Raw genomic sequence first — 23,445 nt, forward strand, 5'->3', positions numbered from 1 at the left:
CCTTTACATCCTTACATTTGTCCTCCAGCCATCCTTGCTTAGCCATTTTGCATTTCCTGTCGATCTCTTTTTTGAGACTTTGTATTCTTTTTGTCTGCATCATTTACTGCATTTTTATATTTTCTCCCTTCATCAATTAAATTCAATATCTCTTGTGTTACCCAAGGATTTCTGCTAGCCCTTGTCTTTTTACATACTTGTTCCTCTGCTGCCTTCACTATTCTATCTCTCAAAGCTACCCATTCTTCTTCCACTGTATTTCTTTCCTCTGTATTTGTCAGTTGTTCCCTAATGCTCTCTCTGAAACTCTCTAAAACCTCTGGTTCTTTCAGTTTATCCAGGTCCCATCTCCTTAAAATTCCTACCTTTTTGCAGATTCTTCAGTTTCAATCTACAATTCATAACCAATAGATTGTGGTCAGAGTCCACATCTGCCCCTGGAAATGTCTTACAATTTAAAACCTCGTTCGTAAATCTCTATCTTACCATGATATAATCTATCTTAAATCTTCCAGTGTCTCCAGGCCTCTTCCACGTATACAGCCTTCTTTCATGATTCTCAAATCAAGTGTTAGCTATGATTAAGTTATGCTCTGCGCAGAATTCTACCAGGCAGCTTCCTCATTCATTCCATACCCCCATTCCATATTCACCTACTACTTTTCCTTCTCTCCCTTTTCATACTGTTGAATTCCAGTCCCCCATGACTTTTAAATTTTCGTCTCCCTTAACTATCTGAATAATTTCTTTTATCACGTCATACATTTCTTCAATCTCTTCATCATCTGTGGAGTAGTTGGCATATAAACTTGTACTTCTGTGGTAGGTGTGGGCTTCATGTCTATCTTAGCTACAATAATGGGTTCACTATGGTGTTCGTGGTAGCTTATCCATGCTCCCCTTTTTTAATTTATTATTAAACGCACTCCTGCATTACCCATATTTGATTTTGTGTTTATAACGCTGTATTCACCTGACCAGAAGTCTTGTTCCTCTTGCCACCAAACTTCACTAATTCCCACTATATCTAACTTTAAACTATCCATTTATCTTTTCAAATTTTCTAACCTACCCACCTAATTAAGGAATCTGACATTCCTCACTCCGATCTGTAGAAGGCCAGTTTTCTTTCTCCTGATAACGATGCCCTCCTGAGTAGTCCCTGCCCATAGATCTGAATGAGGGGGGCTATTTTACCTCCAGAATATTTTACCCAAGAGGAAGTCATCATCATTTAACCTTAAGTAAAACTGCATGCCCTTGGGAAAAATTACGGCTGTAGTTTCCCCTTGCTTTCAGCTGTTCGCAGTACCAGCCCAGCAAGGCCATTTTGGTTGATGTTACAAGGCCAGATCAGTCTACCATTCAGACTGTTGCTCCTACAGCTACTGAAAAGGCTGCTGCCTCTCTTCAGGAACCACATGTCTGTCTGGCCTTTCAACAGATACCCCTCCGTTGTGGTTGCACCTATGGTATGCCTATGCGTATCGCTGAGGCACGCAAGCCTCACTACCAACAGCAAGGTCCATGGTTCACAATATAAAATCATGTTCTGAAAATTCTGTCCTACCTTCCTATGATCAGTCTGAAACCTTACAGTGACCCCAGGTTTCTTCCAGATATACAGCCATCTTTCATGATTCTTAAACCAAGCATTAGTGATGATTAAATTATGTTCTGTGCAAAATGTTACCAATAGGCTTCCAGTTTCATTCCTTTCCTCATGTCCATATTCACTACAATTTTTACTTCTCTTCCTTTTCCTATTATTAGATTTCAGTCACAATTAAATTTTGATCATCCTTAACTGTCTGAATAATTTCTTTTATCTCAGCATGCATTTCTTTAATCTGGTCATCATCTGCGATTTGACAGCCACAAATTACTGGCACCAAAATATTACAAGAAAACATAATTCACAGTCAAGTTACCTTTTTAATTCTTAGAAATATGTGAAAATGCCACATAAGTATTAGAGACAGATCATCGCAGCTGGTAACTGGGGTGAGGAACATGACAATTTGTGTGTCTGAAAAGTGAATGAATACTGTTTCTATGTGTTTTTCATTTGTGGGTATTTTGAAAAAGTGTAACTGTGAATATGTTTATCTGGCAATTTCAGATGAATGAGAAGATATTTTTTATTCTTTTGAAAGACATAAAGGCAGGTGAAGAATTAAAAGTATGGTACGCCCCTAATTATGCTGTTAGAATGGTGGCATCTGCCTATAAGATTGCTCTGAACACTAGCTCTAAGGTAAGGAATAACAATTCTCATTGTTTCATTTGCTGTCTTATATCTCCTTAAATTTTTAAATGGTTGTGACTCCTCAAATAAACTGTTCCCAGTGTCTTTCAACGAAACCGTTAAAAGCATGTTTCACAAATAAATTGCCATTAATATCTGCGAACATTGAGACAGGATATGTTATCCCCATCTTTTTTGCACCTCTCCCTCTCCCTCTCCCTCTCCCTCTCCCTCTCCCTCTCCCTCTCCCTCTCCCTCTCCCTCTCCCTCTCCCTCTCCCTCTCCCTCTCCCTCTCCCTCTCCCTCTCCCCTTTCTTCCTTCCTTCTTTATTTCTTTTTTTTTCTTTCAGATAAGTGTAAAACATGGTGTCAGTGCCAAGTGACAGGTGTTAATTTACCAGCAGATAATTTTGTTTGTTTGCTGGTTACAACATGATGTCTTCTCACACCCACCTAATAAGATTGTTCAAAAGTCGTGTGAACTAAGAAACTTTCCATGGTGTTTGTTTGACAAATGTTACCTTCATTTGTGATAGCACAAAATTGCTTCAGATTCTATTGAATACCAACTTTTAATTATTTTCCAGTTGCATGATTAACTTGTGAACATTGAGTCTTAATCTTAACAGCTTAGTGAAATATCAGTGTCAGTAGTACTTGTGAGTATCTAGAAACTATCTAATCTACATTTACTAATGGACACAGAAGTAAACTTCCTGTCAAAATTGTCTACCATTAAGTTCTGAGTAAGAATATTTTAATTTGTTGTAGCAAAATTCTTGACTGTATAGTTATCATTTAGAGACTTACAGCAGTAAAACTTGTTCTGTTCTCATTTTACCTATCTCTGTTATATCTTTCTTAAATGATATCCTCATCCAGTTTTAGCATCTTGTACCCTTGCTTTGGCACTTATTGGTACATTTATTTTCATGAACTCTTGTCTTTATGTAGAAATATTACTTGATGCACATGGTTTGGCTACAGATCCTATGACCTATGTCCATGGCTGCCTTTGATTGACATGCTGAGAGGCTCTAATGATGTGGATGATAAGAAGCGGTGTGACGTTGGATTACAAGCAAAATTCACACCCCTCTCACATCGGTTGACTTACTTGATCTGCACAGCCGATCTTCTTCTCTGGATTGCCGGCTCTGTCGATCCCCAAAACCTTCTTCTCCGAAGTATAATGCTGGTTACGGGAATTTATAAACTCTCTATTTTTTAAATAATTTAGTACTCGAAGAATACTTTTAACTCAGACATAGTATATTTCAACTTCCACAGAGAACAAATTCAATATTTCTCACATTAATATTTGAATGTTTATAAGTCAACCAATTCGTCCCACGTTAGACTCGATAAAATACATTTGCAATAGCGTAGTTTTTACAACCACATAATTTATGAACATGTCTTGCTTCTAGCAAGTCCAACACATGATTTATAATTAACAATTTTTCAACTGTTCTTCTTTTTTCTCGTTACCATAATCACTGAAATAAAACACCATGAGGTACATAAACATTCCTTGTTCTTCCAATTTGACTTCTGTGGCGCAAGTGGCAAACACTTGTCGATGCCGTTCGACCGTCGTGTCTATTTTGTGCTGTGACTCCTTTCCAGCCTGCACACACAAACATGTGTCGCACAGTATGTATGTTCTCTCACACTTATTTTTAAAAATATTGTGTGTTCGAGACAGTAGAAGGACGAGTGGTTCTAGAATTTACGCGGAAATTCTCGATGCGCTACATATCCCTCCCCTCAGCTCGAACACGCGATATTTTATACATACTCATTATGTACATTAGTATTACATACAATAACAATTCATAATTCTGTGGTATACATTCTACATTCCTTTATTAACTGTGCATAACCCTTTTATTTACTATTTAGCTTTTCTTTTTTCATTTTACTTTGATTGTGAAACGGGAGTATTTCACTCGGTGTTGGAGTCAATTCTTTTTATATCTAGGCATCATAAGGACTTAGGTTTCCAATCGTGAACTTCAGGTGTTCATGATACTTGAGTGTTTTATTCTTTATTCTAATCCTTTGTACTGCTTCTTTCGTACATAATAGTCTCATTATTTATAGACTGTTTGTAGTCTGAAGGAACTCTGAGCAAATGAAAGTGTTCTTTTCGACACTTGTAAACTCACATAAATCATAATAATGCTAATGGAATATAGAATTCAAACTTACCAGAATAATTCCTATTAAACGTGGTACTCCTGTCACGTTACTGTCCTTTTGCCCTAGGATCAGTACCTATATCTTACAGGTGGGTTGACCCTATGAGTGCACTTACTTCTTCCATTTTGGTAGTACACCTTTTTTGAAACATCCCTATTCATCAGGCCACAGGTTGTCCTATCTCCATGTAGGAGATGCTGGGTATGCCCCCCTTATCCATTATGAGTAGGCCTCATGGTCCATTGCCCTAGTATACATTTTATGTACACTACAATTAAATATTTCCTGGAAAAAATAAAAGTGTATTTCACACTTCACACTCACTTCTTAATACTTCATTTGATACCCTAGAGTCCTGCTCTACTTTTCAGCTTCTGTAATTTTTAGTAAATACCATGTCTACCCATATTATTCAACTCATAGTAGATACTATGTCTACACCTAATGATCAAGTCCCACTACTCTATGACTGATCACTCCATCAGAGTATTTGCTACACTGACTTTACGTAATTAAGCGTCATTATTAACTCCAATCTGGCCTGCGTTCTCCTTCGTAGAACCGTCACAATAAACAACAGTGTGTGCATATTTCCTGATGTACACATGCCTTCCCCCTACAACACATGACGATTCATACCTCCCGACAGGTGACAGGTTTCTAGTTAGTAGTTTCACTGTTTGTGTACTTTTATATCTTTGTGTGTATGATGATAAGTGTTTGTGCAGCCAGATTCTTTGGCCTTCTTATCTGGAGATAAGTTGTAGGTAATTGGAAACCATGTAGAATATGAAGGACTTCTGTGCTAGAAGTAGATGAGTATAGAAAGAGGGAAAAAATAGGCAGGTACTCAAACTAGAAGTAAGAAAGGAAAAAATAGAAATGGTTGCTAAGATCAAAGAAGAGAAAGAAGATAGCCCCAAAGACAGGAAATCCTTCCCACCCCTCCTTCCCCAGGATCCCTACCTCGCCAATACTTGAGTGAGAAGCTGGAGGAGGTATGGTGTTAAATAGTCTCCTACAGAATGGACATATCTTAGCAACCCCTATGGAATGGCAAATGGTGAAGAATCAGTCACACTTGTTTGGGAGGGTTGTTTGAAAGGTGTGTTGTGTGTTCTATGTTAGCCATGATTTATATGTTGGTGTAAATCATGTTTTAATCTACAATATCCACCCCTTCCAAAAATTGTACAAACCCTCCCATGTACATCACATTTTATAAAAGGTATAAAATATTCTATACCAAATAGAAAATTATACACTACTATAAAATAGTTGTCTAGTTAGTCACTTCATATTATCTTTTATACACACATAAAATCCTCTATTCAGTTTATGTCATCTCGACATCACTCTGTTTAAATAGTACCATAATATTATACTTTTCACTAATATAACATTCTGTTCGTTTCATTTCATGTCTAGAGATCACTGTTCATTCGTGATTTCTTAAGTTTTCTACTTGACTGTCATATCTGGTTTCCTACATACTAAAATTATAGGATAGTTTAAGATTTTAGGAATAGATTATAGAACAGATTAAGATTTGAAGAGAATTTAGTGCAGGAAAACTAACTTGGAAGAAACACTGAAAACAACTCGGAATCCAACGGTCATCACTCTGCCCGTTAACTCAGATTGTTAATGTCCCTGGGGGATATACAACTTTATGTTCTTTACATTGTATTTTCCCTTATCTGATCCAGTTTTAGGATCTACTAAGAATAAGGCTGTGGGATGTATTACTGTTTGTATTGAGTAAGGTCCTACATATTTCTGAAAAAAACTTATGTGTGTCTTTCTTCAGGGCAGAGCTCTGAAGATGTTGTTTTACCAGAACTAGGTTATCAACCTTGTACTGAGGTTCAACTGCTTTCTCATCCATTTACTTCGGAATGCATAAACGCCACCATTGCAATGTTATACTATCTCTCCAAAATAAATTATGACCCATAATTTTCCACTTCCTTGCTTGGTTAGGAGGCGAGGAATTCCTAATACACATAGCAAATATCTTGGTAAAATAGGGATCATGATGTATGTTATCTGTTACTCTTTGTGCCAGCTCTTGTACCCTGGTATGTGGATACTCACCTGTTATAAAATTAATCACAAAAATTGTGCTGGATCCTTCTGTACGTTTTAAATCTCCCGGGCCTATAGGTAACCTAGACAAAGCGTCTGGTAGAATATTCTCAGAACCTTTTACATACTGTATTCTAATGCCATATTCTTGTAGGAACAACATCCATCGTATTAATCTACTATGTAACAAACGACTATCCATAAAAAAAGATAGAGCTTGATGATCTGTGTAGATATGGATTTCTGACCCCCATATTAGTGTTTGGGATTTCTGGATACTTCATACTATTGCTAACAGTTCTTTTTCAGTAGCTGTGTAGTTTAATTCATGTTTATTAAGACTATGATTAGCAAAAGCTATAGATCTGTGATTTTCATTATCTACACCCCGCTCTCCTTGGAATAGTTCTGCCACAATCCCATAATCAAATGCATTGGTTGCAATTTTAAATGGTTCACCCATACTCAGATGATGCAATATGGGTGCTTCTACTAGTGCTCTTTTTACATTTTCAAACACATTATTTGCCTCTTGATCCCAAACCCAAGGTATTCCTTTTCTTAAGAAATGTAAAATTCTTGTGTCATTTAGTTCTTGTCCCCTAATACACTGTCTATAGTAACTGGCCATTCTGATAAATGCCTTCAATTGTCTCCCGTTTTTAGGGGGTGGACATTCTTTAATAGCTTTTATGCACTCAGGATCCAGTCTAATCCCCTGTACCCCTACAAGATGCCCTAAAAACTTAAGCTCTTGACTTGAAAAGTGTGATTTAGACAATTTCACTGTAATACCTTTTTCTTTAAGTTTTTTCAGGATCTTACTCAATGTTAGGCAATGCTCTTCCCAGGTAGCTGAGATTATGAGAATATCATCTGCATATGTTATTAAATCCTCCAATAAATCTCTTCCTAATACTTCATCCAGAGCCTGTATAAATACTGAGACTGAGATATTAAGTCCAAATGGTAATACATTGAAATGATACGATTTACCATCAAACAGGAACATGCTATACTTCTTTGATTCAGGATATTACCTAATTTGCCAATATCCTGCAGTCAGGTCCATCGTGCTAAAAAAGCATTGCTTTCTCAAATTTGGATAACAGTTTGTCAATGTTAATTGGTCTGTCTCATTCTGTTTCTATATGCTTATTCAATGTATGCGTGTGTAGCACTAATTGCACACCTCCTGTAACCTTTTTTACTACTACTAAAGGGTTATTCATGACACTAGAACAAAGTTCTATGATATTATTGTCAATAATTTTCTCAATTTCCTCCTTAACTGATTCTTTCAGACTTATCAGTATTGGATATGGCTTACAGAAAAATGGAGTGTCACCTTTGATTTCAAATTTATATATGTAATCGCTGATATTCCGGGAAGATCGGAAAATACTTCTTCATATTCCATTAGAATTCCAAATAAATCTAGTTTTTGTTTGTTGGTTAATATTGATGACTCGTTTACATTGTTTTGTATGTCCACTCGATGTGACATGTGATTTTCATTATCGAACTCTGGTGACAATCGAGCTGTAGCTGTTAATTGTAATTATTGACACTCAGTTGTTTGTTTACTAATGTAACTATCTGTTACAAATGGTATCCAATGTCTACTAACATCCTTACTAAAGTAAAGAAGATTTTCCTCAAAATTTAAAATGACTTTAAATTCTAATGGCCAGTCTAACCCAAATAATACATCTCTATTGATATTTTCTACTATTAACAATGTCTGACGAAACAAATTATTTCAAATGTGGCAATTCACCTTGGTTTCGTCTTTCACAACTTTGCTCTTCATTCCTGTTATACCAACTATGTAAACTCCAGTAAATTCGAAGGTGGATGCTTCTTTCGATGATTATCGTTGCTATTATTCCTGTTACACTGGTGTACTCTAGCTAAGTTAGCATCATGTCATTTAAAGCTATTATTACTAATCCTTTTGTAATTCTGATTTTCGTTCTGGTGTATGCTCTCGTTGCGGTCCTTATTTAAGGCATCCAGTGCATCCACAAAGGATAATAATTCTTCAACCGTTTTCCACCCACTACATAATATATTCTTTCTCATTCAAATAGGCAATCTTCTTATTAAAATTCAAACTAACTCCTCTTCCTCCATTGGCTTATCCAAGTACTTTGCTCATGTTAAATGCCAGTTGAAATACTTTCTCATTGTTCCCCACGTATTACTGTAATACTTCGGGTCCCACAAGTCCGATAATAGTTTTTCCTGGGCACTTGCTGACCAATACTTCTCTTTAAACTTCTTTACAAAATCTTCCCAAGAAGAAAAGTTTTCTATGTTTACCTTACCCAGCTCTGAGTCTTCCCCTAATAGATACCCTACAACAAATTCCATCTTTTTCAAATCCTCCCAGTTCTTGGGCAAGGCTTGGTTGAACCTTTACAAAAAATGGATAGGATGTACTTCCCCATCTGGCTTAAACTTAGGGAATTGCCTGGATAATCCAGAATTGGCTCCCCATTATAAATCCGTCATTGCCTCACTATTCAATACCACATTAGGAGATGTCACCCTATTATCCACTTTGTCCCGAATAAGTTTGATATCCTTGCGTAAATTATCTATACCTCTCTTGATATCATTAAGTTCAGAAGACAAATTTGGAGACATGTTGTCGGAGGTTACTCTCGTGGCCACTTTTTGGTCTATCATTTCCTCTACCTGTTCCACCAGGCTACTTATATTTATCATATCTGAGGTTGCTATTTTCTATTTAAAGTTTTGTTCCATGTTATCTACTCGAGTATTGATGCGTGCAATTTGCGATTGGACTAGTGGTAATAACTTGTTCTGCTACTAAATACCTCTTTTAAAGTGTGTAATCTATGTTTTACAGCATCAAACGTAACATTACATACACTTTGAAATGATCTTAATTTTTCACCAAGTTCAGCTTCTGCATTATTATATTGATCTTCAATATCCAATTCTAACTTTTTAGCTAAGTCCTGAAATTGGTTACTCTGTGTCTGACTAAGTCAGTGAACAGTTGGTTTACATGTCTGCTTAACAAACTAGTTAATTCCTCTTTCACATCTATTTTAAAATTTTCTACTTTAGTACTTAAAGCATCAAATTCAGTCTTCAAATTTCCCATACCTTCACTTAAATTACTGAAGTGTTTACTTTGTGAATCTACCTTAGCACTTAACAGTCCTAAAGTTTCATTCAGGACATCCAGTTTATTATTTAATTGAGTATTCACTGTGTCTATTTCTCTACTTAAATTAGCACTCTCGAGTTTTTCACTTAAAGTTGCCCTTATTTCATTTCTCAAAGAAGCATTTTGAGCAGTCAGTTGCCTTCTTAAAGCTTCTGAATCTGCCCTTTGGGCTTTGATTAAATTCAGTACTTCAGACCCCTCAGGCACCTTCTTACTCACTTTCATTGCCATGGCTGGTTCTGAAGTTTCCCCCATTCTCTGTGTATTATCCATATTTCTCTGAATTTTTGATCTAGTGATCATTTAACAAATTAACTCTAAGTATTATAACTACACTAACAGTCTATTATTCAACAGTTTCTTTAACTTTAAACTCAAACAATTACTGTTTTCCGTGCGTTGGTGAGCGGATGCGTGACCTGTGTCGGTGAACAGCACTGGCGCCAGCAGTGTCGAATGTTGGTTTCAGCATTGGTGTAGGTGAGCCCCAGAATCTTCTCTCTTTTCTTTTACCATAGTAGCTTTCTGACGTCTTCTCTTTTATTTCATTTATCAATTTTCACCATTTGAAATTTTAGGCTGAATCCAGTTCCATGAAACATTTCTCTTGTCTTGTAGTGCCTGGTTGCTATGGCAACACATCATTCTTCTGCTTCGATTTCTTCTCAAAATTCCCATTTTTTCAAGTCCTTTCTACTGGTTGCCATGTTCTAACGATGTGTGATGATAGAACTTGTTGAGTGAATATACAAATTTTTTCACTAATTAACGATGTTTTGGACTATGTAGAATAACATTCTCGCATTCCACATCTAAATATCTCCAACTTCCTGTATTTCACTCACTTTTCGAGCTCTAGAAACAATTACATTAACATTCATAAGTGAGTTGGTTTAAGAACCACTCATAATTTATTAACATGTCTTGCTTCTAGCAAGTCCAACACGTGAAGTATAAATAACAATTTTTCAACTGTTCTTCTTTTTTCTTGTTACAATAATCAATGGTATAAAACACCATAAGATACATAAACACTCCTTGTTCTTCCAATTTGACTTCTGTGGTGTGAGCGGCAAACACTTGTCGGTGCCGTTTGACCGTCGCGTCTACCTTGTGCTCGTGACTCCTTTCCAACCTGCACACACAAACATGTGCTGTGCAGTATGTATGTTCTCTCACACTTATTTTTAAAATATCGTGTGTTCGAGACGGTAGAAGGATGAGTGGTTCTGGAACTTACATGGAAATTCTCGGATCACTACAGGTCTACAGGTTAACATACCCAGCTGTTGCAAAATACTTATATTTACTGGTTGGTCTTTGAAAACTTATAGCATGTACTACTTTTTTCATTTGTTTACCCATGTACTTTTTAATAAGAATAGACTTTATTTTATATTTTTGAAAGGAAGACTAATTGCAGATGCATGTACTTTAATTTCTTGTTATGCACCTTGCTAAAATAATTTATGAACTGCAACATGCTTTCTTTCAGAAAGCTAATGAGCATGTTGGACATGCATCTGAAGGAGACACTGTTTACAGTACAAAACATAAGATGAAAAAAAATCGAGAGAAAAGAATGGAAACTGACACATTGTTAGGTAAGTCTGATGAAACAAGTGCTTTTATTTATTTATTCATTTTTTAATAGAAAGTGAACTGATACAGAAGATGGCACATTGCAGAATTTGAAATCATGATTCATAAAGCAAAGACATCATTAAACACATACTCCAGGAACAGAAAATTCCTGAATGCTTCATTCAGTTTTTATTTTTATTTTTTTTAAATTTTTACTTGTTCAATTTTTTGTTGTAATAATGATAGCAGTAAAGATAATATCTATCCACATAGTTTAGAATTGGGTGGTGGATAGGTATATAAAGAAGACTGAAAAAGTTGCTGAACTTTTGAATAATATCTGCCTTCACAGATAACTACAGAATGAACATACATATGCATACATCTCCATGGTTACATTGTCCTGGCTGACTACACTATACCGGCTGACTATGTTGTACTGGCACTACAGCGTATTTGGAGTGAGGGAGGGGGTGTATTGGATGGAGCAGGCTAGGGGAGAAAGGAGGTATGTAGGAAGTTTGTAGGGCTGGAGTGAAAGGTGACTGATGGCTGGGAGGAGCAAGCAGCAAGCACACAGGATAGGGATGTGGCACTGGTGAGATGATGATGGTGCAGGCAGGGGGAGTTTTGTGTAGCACTCATTTATGTAAAGGAGTGGACTGAGAGGGGGAGGAAAGTTACGTAAACAAGTGGACTGAGAGGAGGAGGTAGAACAAAGAGGAGAGAGACTTTTGAAATCAGTTTGTGAGTTTAGAATGGATGAAGGGACAGCATAGGGACAGGGTGGAGATGGTTATGGGGTGTGGCTACCAGAGATTGTGGCAAGGAGGATTGTGGGATTGAAGGAAGTGTTGGACGGTCAGTTCCCATCTATGCAGTTCAGAGAAACTGGTATTGCTGGGGAGGATCGAGATGGTGGGATTTTTTGAATGGCTATTGAAGTCAAACTTGTGCCGAGCAGTTTGTTTAACCATTAGGTGGTCAACTTTGCTCTTGTGCAAAGTTCAGCAATGGCCGTCTTGAAAGACAGAATTTGATTATTATGCCTGCTTTTGCATGTGGCTCTGCCTCAGATAGATAGAATATGCCACTGGTGGGACTGGAATAGTGTGTAGTGTGTGGTGGGTGGTGGCATAGTGAAGGTCTTGCACCTGGGCCTTCCACTACGGTATGATCCACATGACAAGAGATTTGGAGATGATATGGCATGAAGATGGACCAGAACATTTTGTCGATTGGGTGGTGACAAAATACAACTTTGGTATGGTTGTAATTGTAGTTACAATGTTTCTCATTTCTATGCATGACGATAAGTAGTTGAAGCCCTGTCGAAGGATGTGGTCAAATTGTTCTACTCTGGGGTGGTATTTGGAATGAGTGGGATGGCCGTTTGCAGTTGGTTCACAGGGATGATTGAGGATTAGGGGCATGTGCATATATGAAATGACATACCTGTTTTCAGACTTTTACATGGCTTTTTATTTGGGCAATATCACCAACCATTGTTCATCAGAGTGAATGGTCAGCACCAGACTCAGTTAAGAGCAAACACAACATGCTTGATCAGTGACTGTTTCACAACCTGTGCCATTTGAATCTCCCTTTTTCCTCTCTCTGCCTCTACTAGCTTCTCTGAACTACTTAGAGGAGGAGAACTGACCTTACAATCCTTTTGCCCTCAATCTTCACTAGCCCTTGCCCTCCTCTTCCGTCGTTCCACACTCACAAGCTCCTCCTCACAGTCTCCCCTTCCTCTGTTCTGTTTCCCCCTCACAGTGCACTCCTCCACATCTTTGTGTGCACACACAACTTCCCATCTGCACGAGCACACGCATGTGTGCACACTCAGAAGCAGTACATCATCTGAGGCCCAAGCTAACATTTTCAGTTTTGTTATGTGTCTTATCAACCATTCAATGCCCTCATTATATGGAGAGTTGTTACCATTCCTCCTTCCATTATTAACACATCTCCAAGGACCTTCAATTTCCAGATTTGTTGTAGTTGTAGTTGTAGTTGTTGTTGTTGTCAGTAACTATCTTCCTGATTTGGTAAACCTTTTCCTAGTTTTCAAGAAAAAATTTGGTTATCCCCATATGTTTTAAGGATAATTGTCTCTTTAGTTGTTGTTTGCATCTAAACTTCTTTGTCAGTTGTTGTCGTATACAGAACTGACAGTTTTTGCTTAATTAAACTGAATATTTTTCAGATGGAAACAGTAATGAAACTAAGCTAATTTATAATTTTAATGTAAAGCAAAGGAGACATTACCCTTTTGCCATTATTACAAAATCTGCATGTTATCATTTCCTGTTGAAAATAGAGAAAGTCAGTTAATGTGTCACATGTTGTAATTAGGCATCATCAGTCTTAGATTTTAGTGCATCTATAGAAGCTATGGTCTTTTTCTTGTTAATAAAGCACTTAATGTTTTTCAACCCTTTGTACAGACACAGAAATTATGCAGAAAGTTGCTGAGCAACTACCTGCTAAAAGATTGGGAGCATGCCGTGTTCCTGAAAAATGGCGTTGTCGAAAGTGTGGAAGTGAGGAGACCAGTGTTGTGGCTTATGCAAAACACCTCATGAAGCATTTTAAGCCTGCCTTCTCTGACACAGTGAAACCTATACAATGCCATCTGTGCAAAAAGACATTTGGTTCTGAAAAGGTATTTCTCCTTAGAACAGGCAAATTAGATAACTGACTGGTCTTTTTTTACCTAGACTGTAGAAGTTTGCAATGGTAACATACTTTTTATTTGTGGTACATGGTTATACTGACAGCTGTAATAGAGTTTGGAAATGATAACATATGTCGTGATTACAGCTGCTTGTGAAACATAAAGTTATAAGACACGGGGCTGTAGTGCAGCGACCAGTCCTTTTAGCCAATATCAGAGAAGAAGATACCGGTGATGGTCAAAGCTCAACATCAGATAAAATGAGAGAGATGGACAGACCTCTAAGTTCTCAGAGCACTAATTTCATCAAGATATCTAATGATGAAAACACTATAAAAGAAATGGAAAGCAAATCTCGCACATTATACACTCAAATGACGAGACATGCAGTGACACACAATCCAGGAATTCAAAATGTTCCAGTAGTGCAGGTAAATAACACTGGTTACCATGTAGTGACATGTTCTAGAATACTTAAAAAATTCATATGTGCTGTAAATTTGCAGCATCTCATGATATTTAAGAAAGCTGTGTTAAATTTTGCTATGGTGTATACTCGCAATTAATAACTTGATTATACTTATTAATTTGATTAGAATTTCAGTCTTAATGAGGGATGAAATGATCACCTAGAAGATTGCAGTGATCCAATGTTAAAGAATTCATAGAAACTAAAACAGTCTTAAATAAGAAAGTTTGCAATCAAAAACTGTTTCAGTTTCTAAAAATTCCAGTCTTGTGTGCTTGACAGTCAGTTCTTACAGCATTGTTGCTGGCCATGTCAAATGTGATGTATGTTTCAGTCCACTCCTGAATAAACATTACAACTGTCATTTTGGTTAGTGCCATTAATTTTCACTTGCCCCTATGACATACAACTAGATTGGCAGACGACTCTTGCTTTCTGGCTACAATGAATATTCAACTTTAGTGTCACATAATTAATATTTGAAGCCATTGATCTCATTGTATCTCATGACATATACTTCTATTATCTATTTTTCAATAGATTTATTTATTTAATATAATAGAAGGAAACATTCCACGTGGGAAAAATTATATATATTTATTTGTTCTCTGAATCATTCCTGACAGTTGGCAGCAGTGGTGCCCAGCTGAAGCTCTGTTTATGTTACTAATTAACAGTAGTAAATTTTTACAGGTTAAAGCGATTGTGTGAAGTGTATTTATATGTAAGTTTGTTTCTTTGTAACTCTTTCATTCAGCAGTTGAAGAGTGCATGATCTGAGGTTTTGTTTCTAAATTATCATGTAAAATCACATCACGTGTTGCAAGCCGTATTTTGCCAATAGTAAACATGGTCTAATGTCAAATAATAACCATAATAAGTAGTAATTAAAAGTTACAGTTCATTGTTAATAAGTTAATTAACAGTTAAGTGAGCTCTGAGTTCTTGTTTTAAGTGGAAATTAAGTAACTTTTTGTGTTATACACCGGAATTATTTACATGTAGGCCTAATTTTTGTGGCTCATAAATTATAAAAATCATTTGGTGTAAAGTTTGTTAAGTATTTTAATTCTATTTTTAAGCATTGGATCTGTTTTGCAATGTGTGGTAAGTGTGGATGTTGCTGTAGGGCAGTTGGACAGGGAGTGGTGTGCATAGATTGTGGGCTGAAATTTTACTGGGGCAACTGCAGTGGAGAACTGAACAGGAACTCAATGAGGCTATCCTATGGAACTCTAGGGTCTGCAAAAAAGTCAGGAGAATCACCAAACAGGAGGTGAAGATGTCAGTCTGAATTACATTGTGCAAAATTTGAACTAGATAAGTTGGAGGGGAAAAAAGATTGTGGGAATTACGTATAGGTAGTAAGTGGTGGGCAAAAGGTGAAGAGCTCTGCAATTTCATCTACATTTGACTTTACGGTATCTAATAAGTTTGACTTGTTACCTGAAGTAGGAGGGGAAGAGCCTCATCCAGCTGTAGGTCACAATATAGTACAGCAGACTTCTAGTAAAGAAACTATGTGTAGGTCGGCACCACAACAGACTAGGAAGAAAAGAGCCTTGCTGCTAGGTAGTTGCTATGGGAAGGGTGTATGCCAGATAGTACATAACAAATTAGGAAAGGATAGCAGGCCACAATTATTGTAAAACCAACTGCTAGCCCTTATCAGATGACAGAGCACATAGGGAATCTTTGTAAAGATTTTTGACGAGTATGGTTTTGTTTATCATGGTAGGTGGAGCAGGAAACAGCCTGCATAAAGACAGAAATTAAAGCATTAGGGGTGACCTGGATGAAATAGGAGTAGCACTACTGACACAAGCGAGAGTCTTGTGGAGGTCCTGCTGCATCATGATGAGCCCTGGGTTAATACTGGTGTGATCTGAGTGAACACAGAGTGCTGTGCCTGTTGCTACGGTTGGAAGAGTGAAATGTGCTAGACGTGGCCTACACCTGAATAAGAGAGAGAAAGATAGGTTGCTGAGCTTCTTGCAGAAAATGTATGGGGAAAGGGGAGGAGGGCTAGGGAGGGGGCACCATCACACAATGCAAGATCCCTGTTGTTACTGGTGTAAGAGATCTGCTGTTTTTAGGTTAGAATCAGCATTCAGGCACAATGTTGTCAAAGAATTTAAAATAACAGGAGAGTCACAAGAAATGCTTAAGAGTGGAGAGAAAAGTAAGGTTAGCTTATTTAATTAGAGTATTAGAGGATAAGTATTAAGAGTGAAGAGCTTCTAGTCTGCTTATAAAATTTAGAGAGTTCTGGAAAGATAGGCATTCTGTGCTTATCTGAGCACCACAAGACCACAGGGCTATAAAAGTTAAATGTAAAAGTTTACAGTCCAGCATCTTACTCATCTAGAACTAATATGACAAAAGGAGTTGTTACATATTTTAAGACAGAACACAGGTTCAGAAGCATTGAGACAAGAAGGTTTTGTAGTGATCAGCTCATAGAAGTGTGTGCTTGTGAATGGATACTGCAAAATATTTCACTTTTAATTGTAACTGTATATAGATCCCCACTCAGAAATTTTAACTGTTTATGAGAAATTTGGATTCCTAACTATGCTACTTGTCAGACAGCAGCCGACTGTTAGTATGTGGTAATTTCAATATTGATTTTTCTAAGGGATTATTATAGAAAAAATGATCTGGGAAACTAAATTGGATCCTACAATTTAGTCTCAGTAATTAACTTTACAACATGGGTGGATAAAGACAGTAGAACCCTAATTGATACTGTTGTCTTTGATGAAGCTCAAAGCAAGGAGGTAACTGTATACCCAGTAACAAATGCTCTGTCTGGTCAAGATGCACAGTTAGTTAGGATAAATGAGATAGTTCATTGCAGTAGAGATATTACTCAGTGAAAATCAGCTAGAATAATTAATGGGATCAGAACAAATGTTTTTAAGAATAGTATAAAGAGATGATCTTGGATGAAATAGAATAAACCAAATGCTGACATAAAGTTTTGCTCATCAGAAAGGACATTGAACAGCAATGGAAAAAAAAAAAGTGGGTCACTAGTTGGATTGAAGTATCTTGTGAAAGGAATAGGAAACTGCATGTGTTGTCAGTAACAAGTAAGAGATGCTGCAGTAGTTGCACACTGCAAAAACCACTCAGAATTACTAAGAAAAACTATTAAAAAATCAAGGAACATGCATGTTATGTCAGAAATCAGTAAATCTGACAACAAACTTGAGGTTATATCGAATGTAATGAAATGAATGACAGGACAAACATCCAAAGAACAAAATAACATCGCTGTTGTCTTAAACAGAGGGGCTATAAATGATGAGCCACAGGTAGAAAGTGCATTTAATAATCAAGTCCTAAATATGGTAGAAAATATAGGGACAAAAAATATACGGACAAACAGTGCAAGAGAGAAAATGCTGCAGTATGGTCAAAAAGTAAATTCATAAAATTGAGTTGTATGAATGTATCACCAATTTTGCCTTCCGAAATTAAGAAAACTGTATATTCTCTCAAAAATGAAAGCTCATTTGGATTTGATGGTGCATCCAATGTGGTACTAAAAATTTATTCCTATATAATAATCCCTGTGTCATCTGAAATATGTAATACATAGCTTTAGCCATTTTTTAAGAGAGATTAAAACATGCCACTGTTAAACACGTCTTATAAGAAAAGTGATAGGAGAGATGTCAGTAACAACCGAACTGTTTCACTACTGACATCATTTCCCAAAATGTCTGAGAAAGTGATGTATTCTAGAATAGTATCCCACCTGAGCAACAGTAATGTCCTCAGTAAATCACATTTTGTATTCAGCAAAGTTGCTCTACTGAGAATGCTATGTACATGTTAACTCACCAAATTCTACAAGTATTAAGTAACAAAATAGCATCAGTTGGTATTTTCCGTGACCTAAGGCATCTGACTGTTTAAACCACCATATCGATTGTTTTATGGAGTTTATGGTATAGCCAACCAACGGACAATGTCGTATCTTAGCAAAGTGCAGAAAGTTTTACTTAATAATTCAGCCAATGTAATCAAGGGAGATTCCTCTGATGGAGGAGAAAACACATACAGTGTTCCCCAAGGTTCAATCTTAGGTCTGCCATTGTTCCCCTTGTAAGCAAACGACCGCCTGTCTTATATACAACAAGCAGAACTAATTCATTTTGTGGATGACTCTAGCATTATAATCAGTCCATGCGTACATACAGTGACAGAAGAAATGGTAAACAATGTTCTTAACAGTGCGGTTGACTGGTTTTCTGTGAATGGTCTCACTGTTTTAAAAAAGACAGTTCAGTTCTTCACATCTAGGAGTACACAATGATAAGTGTAACACACAGTCAGTAAATAATAAATAAGATGGAAACCTCAAAAATTGTAGGTTTCCATATTGATGAGAGTTTAAACTGAAAAAACACGTTTTGGAACTCCTAAAACAATGTATGAGGCCTGTTAAAGAAATTCCAGAACATTCGTAATTTCACGCCAATGGTATGTTGGAGCAAAATGCAGTTGGTATCCCTGCACAAGTGTGTGTTTGATGTGTAACTGCTGGAAGTTTCATTGATGTATGTCTGTCAGTTAATGTGCAGTGCTGTATTGAGTGGAACACTGTGTCACACAGTTTCTGAATTTCAAGGTGATGGAGTTAGAGTAGCAATGTGTCTGCATTAAATTTTGTGTGAAACTCAAGAAAAACTTTACAGAAGCACACCAAGTGATACAGGAAGCCTACAGTGATGAGTGCTTAAGCTATACTTGGTGTTATGAATGCTTCACGTGTTTTAAAAATGGCTGGATAGAAGGTAAAGATGACATTCATTCAGGAAGCCTACCAACAATGCTCATGTCAGGAATGTTGATGAAATTGTGTGCGCCAATCAAAGACTGACTGACCGAGAGAGTGCAGAAGAATGTAACATTTCAGTTGGATTGTGTCATGAAATTCTGACACAGCATCTTGGAATGCACTGTGTTGCCACCAAGTTCATCCCAAGGCTCATGAGTCAAGACCAGAAAGAGCTTTGCCTTGCATTCTGTGAAGAGCTTTTGGAGTGTGCAAAGGAGAATGAGATGTTCCTTAAGATAATCATAAGTGGTGATGAGATGTGGGATCTATGGTTATGATATTGAGACCAAGGGTCAATCTTCAAAATGGATCAGGAAAGATTCTTCAGTACCTAGAAAATTGTTGTCAGGTCAGGTCAAATGTCAAAGCCATGCTGATAGTTTTCTTTGACTCTGAAGGATTAATTTATGATAATAATAATAATAATAATAATAATAATAATAATAATAATGTTTATTTGCCCATGTTAACTTTACAAGTTTGGACATCGTCAATTTTTTGTACAATTATATCAATATCATGTCATTCCAAGAATGAATGTATACATCAAGTAGCACATTGTATATCATTCCATGCAATAATGTTATAAACACATTAGCACATTATATATCACTCCATACATATAATGATGATATACATCAATTAGCCAATTATAACAATACCACCACTAATATACTGCAGTATGTAAAAGAATAAACTAACAGTACTGCAGCTCAGAATTCTTTTAATGAGTATAAACACCTTTCTATTAACAAATTTTTCAACTTGCCCTTGAAAAGATTGCCTTGGAGTTGCTTTATATTTTGTGGCAACTTATTATAGAATTGTCTCCCAGTTACATATGGACTGTGGTCTGTAGCTTTCTTGTTAGTCCGTATCCTATAATAGTCACTTTTGGCTCGAGTATTGTAATTATGGATGTCACTGTACTTTACACTATTTTCCTCGTTTTATTTTACAAACATTATAGTCTTAAATACATGCAGTGAGTAAAAAAGTCAGTACTTTATAATTTTTGAAATAGTCGCTACAGGACTGGCGTTTGCTTATATTAGCAATTATCCTAACTGCTCTGTTTTGAAGCCTGAAAAGGCGATCCATATAGACAGTGGGTGCCCCACCCCAGACCTCGATCCCATATTGCAGATGTGAGTGTATTAACCCATAAGACACTTGTTTAAGGACAAGGGGAGCTATTATATTTGCAAGACGTTTTAGTAAGTAAATATTACTAGAAACCTTTTTACAGGTGGAGCTGATATGCTCTTTCCAAGTGAGATGTTCATCAATCAATATGCCTAAAAACTTATGTTTGTCAGATGTTTCAGTTGTAGAAAGTGATTGAGTATGAGTATTATTAAAATGTAGCAAGAACCTTATTACTACAGTCTTGTCCTTATTCAGTGTAAGCATATTCATTGTTAGATATTCTGTGATCATTTCAAAGTTCTCTTTGTTGCTTTGGAATGCTGCCTGCTCTGTACAGCCCCAGCTAATAAAAGATGTATCATCAGCACTAGTTTGGAGTTTTGTGGCTGCATTATATCATTAATATATGCTATAAACAAGAATGGTCCAAGTATACTTCCTTGGGGAATGCCACAATTGAGAGTTCGGTATGCTGACTTTACTCTTTGGATCTTACTTTCATTCTTATAATTTAGTTTTGTGCACTGTCTTCTATCAAGGAGGTAAGAACTTAGTAATTTTAGAGCTACTCCTCTTATCCCGTAATTTTCTAACTTGGATAACAGTACTGCATGATTCACAGAATCAAATGCCTTGGACAGATCTAGGAAAGTCCCTATAACTTTGTTTCCTTCATCCAGCCTGTTCAGTGGTTCATGGAAAAAAGTTGCTAATGCTGTTATTGTAGATTGTCCTTTTTGAAACCCATGTTGTGTTTTGTTTAATAGTTTGTATTTACAGAAGAAGGATTCCATTAGATCTAGAATTATTCTTTCAAGCAGCTTGCCGAGTGTTGAAGTCAAAGAGATTGGCCCGTAGTTATTTATGTCTGTGATAGCCCCCTTTCATACACTGGTTGTGTCTCAGTGATTTTTAAAAGCTCTGGAAAGGTTCCCTGGCCAATTGAACTGTTAATTAGATGTGTTATTGGTTTTATTAACTCATTTTTGCATTCTTTAAGTAGTGTGGACGATAGGTCATCCCAGCCACTAGATGATTTTACTTTGAGTTTTGAGATTATATTCATGACCTCAAACTCTGTTACACTCCTTAGGAAAAATGAATTACTCATTTTAACTGTGTTTATTTTCACTGCTGATTCATCTTTTTCTTCTCTGCATGCCTTACTAAAATATTTAATGAAGGCCTCACATACAGACTTTGGTTCATTCAACAGTATTCCATTTTCTTCTAATGCAATTTTGCTGCAGCCTGGTTTTTCTCTACGTTCACATTCTTTGTTTACAATATGCCAGGCTGTTTTGCTAATGTTACTAGTTTTTCTTATCTGTTCAGCATAATGAAGTGCTTTTAGTCTCTTCAGGGATTCCCTGTATGTCTTTCTGGTGCTTTTGTACTTTGTTAGGAAGTACTGCAATTTTGTTTCTCGGAACAGCACGTAAAGGTCCTTCATATTTTCCTTTAGTTTATGTATTTCTGGGGGAATTTTAAGTTTCTTTGTGGGATCTGATTTCTTCAGTTCTTTTTTTTTACTATTGGACATGTGTGATTAAAGCTATGGTTAAATATCTCGTAGAAAAGGCCCCACTTTTCATTAATACCTTGTGATCTATATACCTTATCCCACTCTCTCTCAGCAAGCTCCTTCCTAAGTAAGTTATAATTAATCTTCCTTTTATAAGTGTGTAGGTCACTATGCAGAACTATTTTGTGGTCTTTATTAATTTCTATGGATAGAGCTGTATGGTCTGAGAGATATGTTTCAATAGCTCTTACCACTATATGTTTCCTATCTAGATTCTAAAGAACATGATCAATACAAGATTGTGAGTTACGTGTTATTCTGGTTGGTTCATCATTTATTTTGTTATAGTTATAGCAATGCAATAAGTCAGAATATCTAAGATAATTTACACTACCAGTATAGTTTAAAGAGTCTATGTTTACATCTTCTGTTATTATTACCTGTTTTTGTTTGTTGATAGTTTATTCAGAAGTTGTTCTGGCTGGCAAAAGAACTCTTCTACATCACTATTTGGTGATCCATACAGGCCTACAATTATTAGGCTGTTTTTGCCTACCTTCATTTTTACAGCTGCTTCTTCAAAGATTGTCAACCCAGTCAATTTTTTCACTCTGTATGTAATTTCTAACAAAAATGCCAACACCTCCACCCTTGTGTATCTTTCTGTAGTATGCACTCACAATTTTGTAATTGTTTAACTTAAAACTACGAGCCTCTTCAGACTTGCATTCAAGTTCATTCACAATATATATGTGTGGTTTACATTCTCCTAGAATTTCGTCAATTTGCTCTATTTTGTTAGTAATGTACTGAACATTCTGAAACATTATTTTACATTTTTCATCTTTCTTGATGCAGTCAGTAAAGCTCTCACCTTCGTGTGTGTGCACTGAAGGCCGATTTACACTAAAAAAGGAATGTCAGTTTCACTCGAAAGAAAACTATTTTTATATATGCGGCTACTGAGTTCAATCTTTTCAGTGATCAATATGCTTACTTTCTCGCTAAGAAAACGCTTACCCTCACAGTTCAGATGCAGTCCGTGTTTAGTAGGCATGCCCTTATCTAGTGTGCTTATGTCTAGAATTGATAATTTTTCATAACTTGAACACAATAATTTAATCCTGGCATTTGTTTTTCTAATCTCTTTGTTTACACAAGAGTTGTACATTAAGTTGTGTCAGTGCGGGATGGTAGCAACAATAGTGTTTTTTGATTTGTTTTGGTCCAGAAATTTAGGCAAACCTCCAATACACGAATCGGCTTCATTACAAGCCACATCATTTGAACCTGCAATACAGGCAACGAAGTCATTGTCATGCGACATTTTGCCATCTAAAGATGTGTTTATTACAATGTTATTTGTTTTTGTACTTGGCTTCACCACATTACTTACTTGGATATTTTGATTAGCACTTTGTAGAATCTCAGCCAGCT

At 36.5% G+C, this 23,445-nt stretch overlaps 1 protein-coding gene across 3 annotated transcripts in view; it reads left to right on the forward strand.

Moving 5' to 3' along the window:
- The window catches only part of LOC124590782, a 281,346-nt gene that overhangs the window by 104,370 nt on the left and 153,531 nt on the right, over window positions 1-23,445 (forward strand). For all 3 annotated transcript variants that reach the window (XM_047131676.1, XM_047131675.1, XM_047131677.1), the window contains 4 exons: window positions 2,123-2,257; window positions 11,242-11,350; window positions 13,784-14,001; window positions 14,160-14,444. In XM_047131676.1, coding sequence (XP_046987632.1) covers window positions 2,123-2,257; window positions 11,242-11,350; window positions 13,784-14,001; window positions 14,160-14,444 — 747 coding nt within the window. The remainder of the gene's footprint in view (window positions 1-2,122; window positions 2,258-11,241; window positions 11,351-13,783; window positions 14,002-14,159; window positions 14,445-23,445) is intronic.

The sequence above is a fragment of the Schistocerca americana genome, chromosome 2 (assembly GCF_021461395.2).
Source record: "Schistocerca americana isolate TAMUIC-IGC-003095 chromosome 2, iqSchAmer2.1, whole genome shotgun sequence".
Lineage (NCBI taxonomy): Eukaryota > Metazoa > Arthropoda > Insecta > Orthoptera > Acrididae > Schistocerca > Schistocerca americana.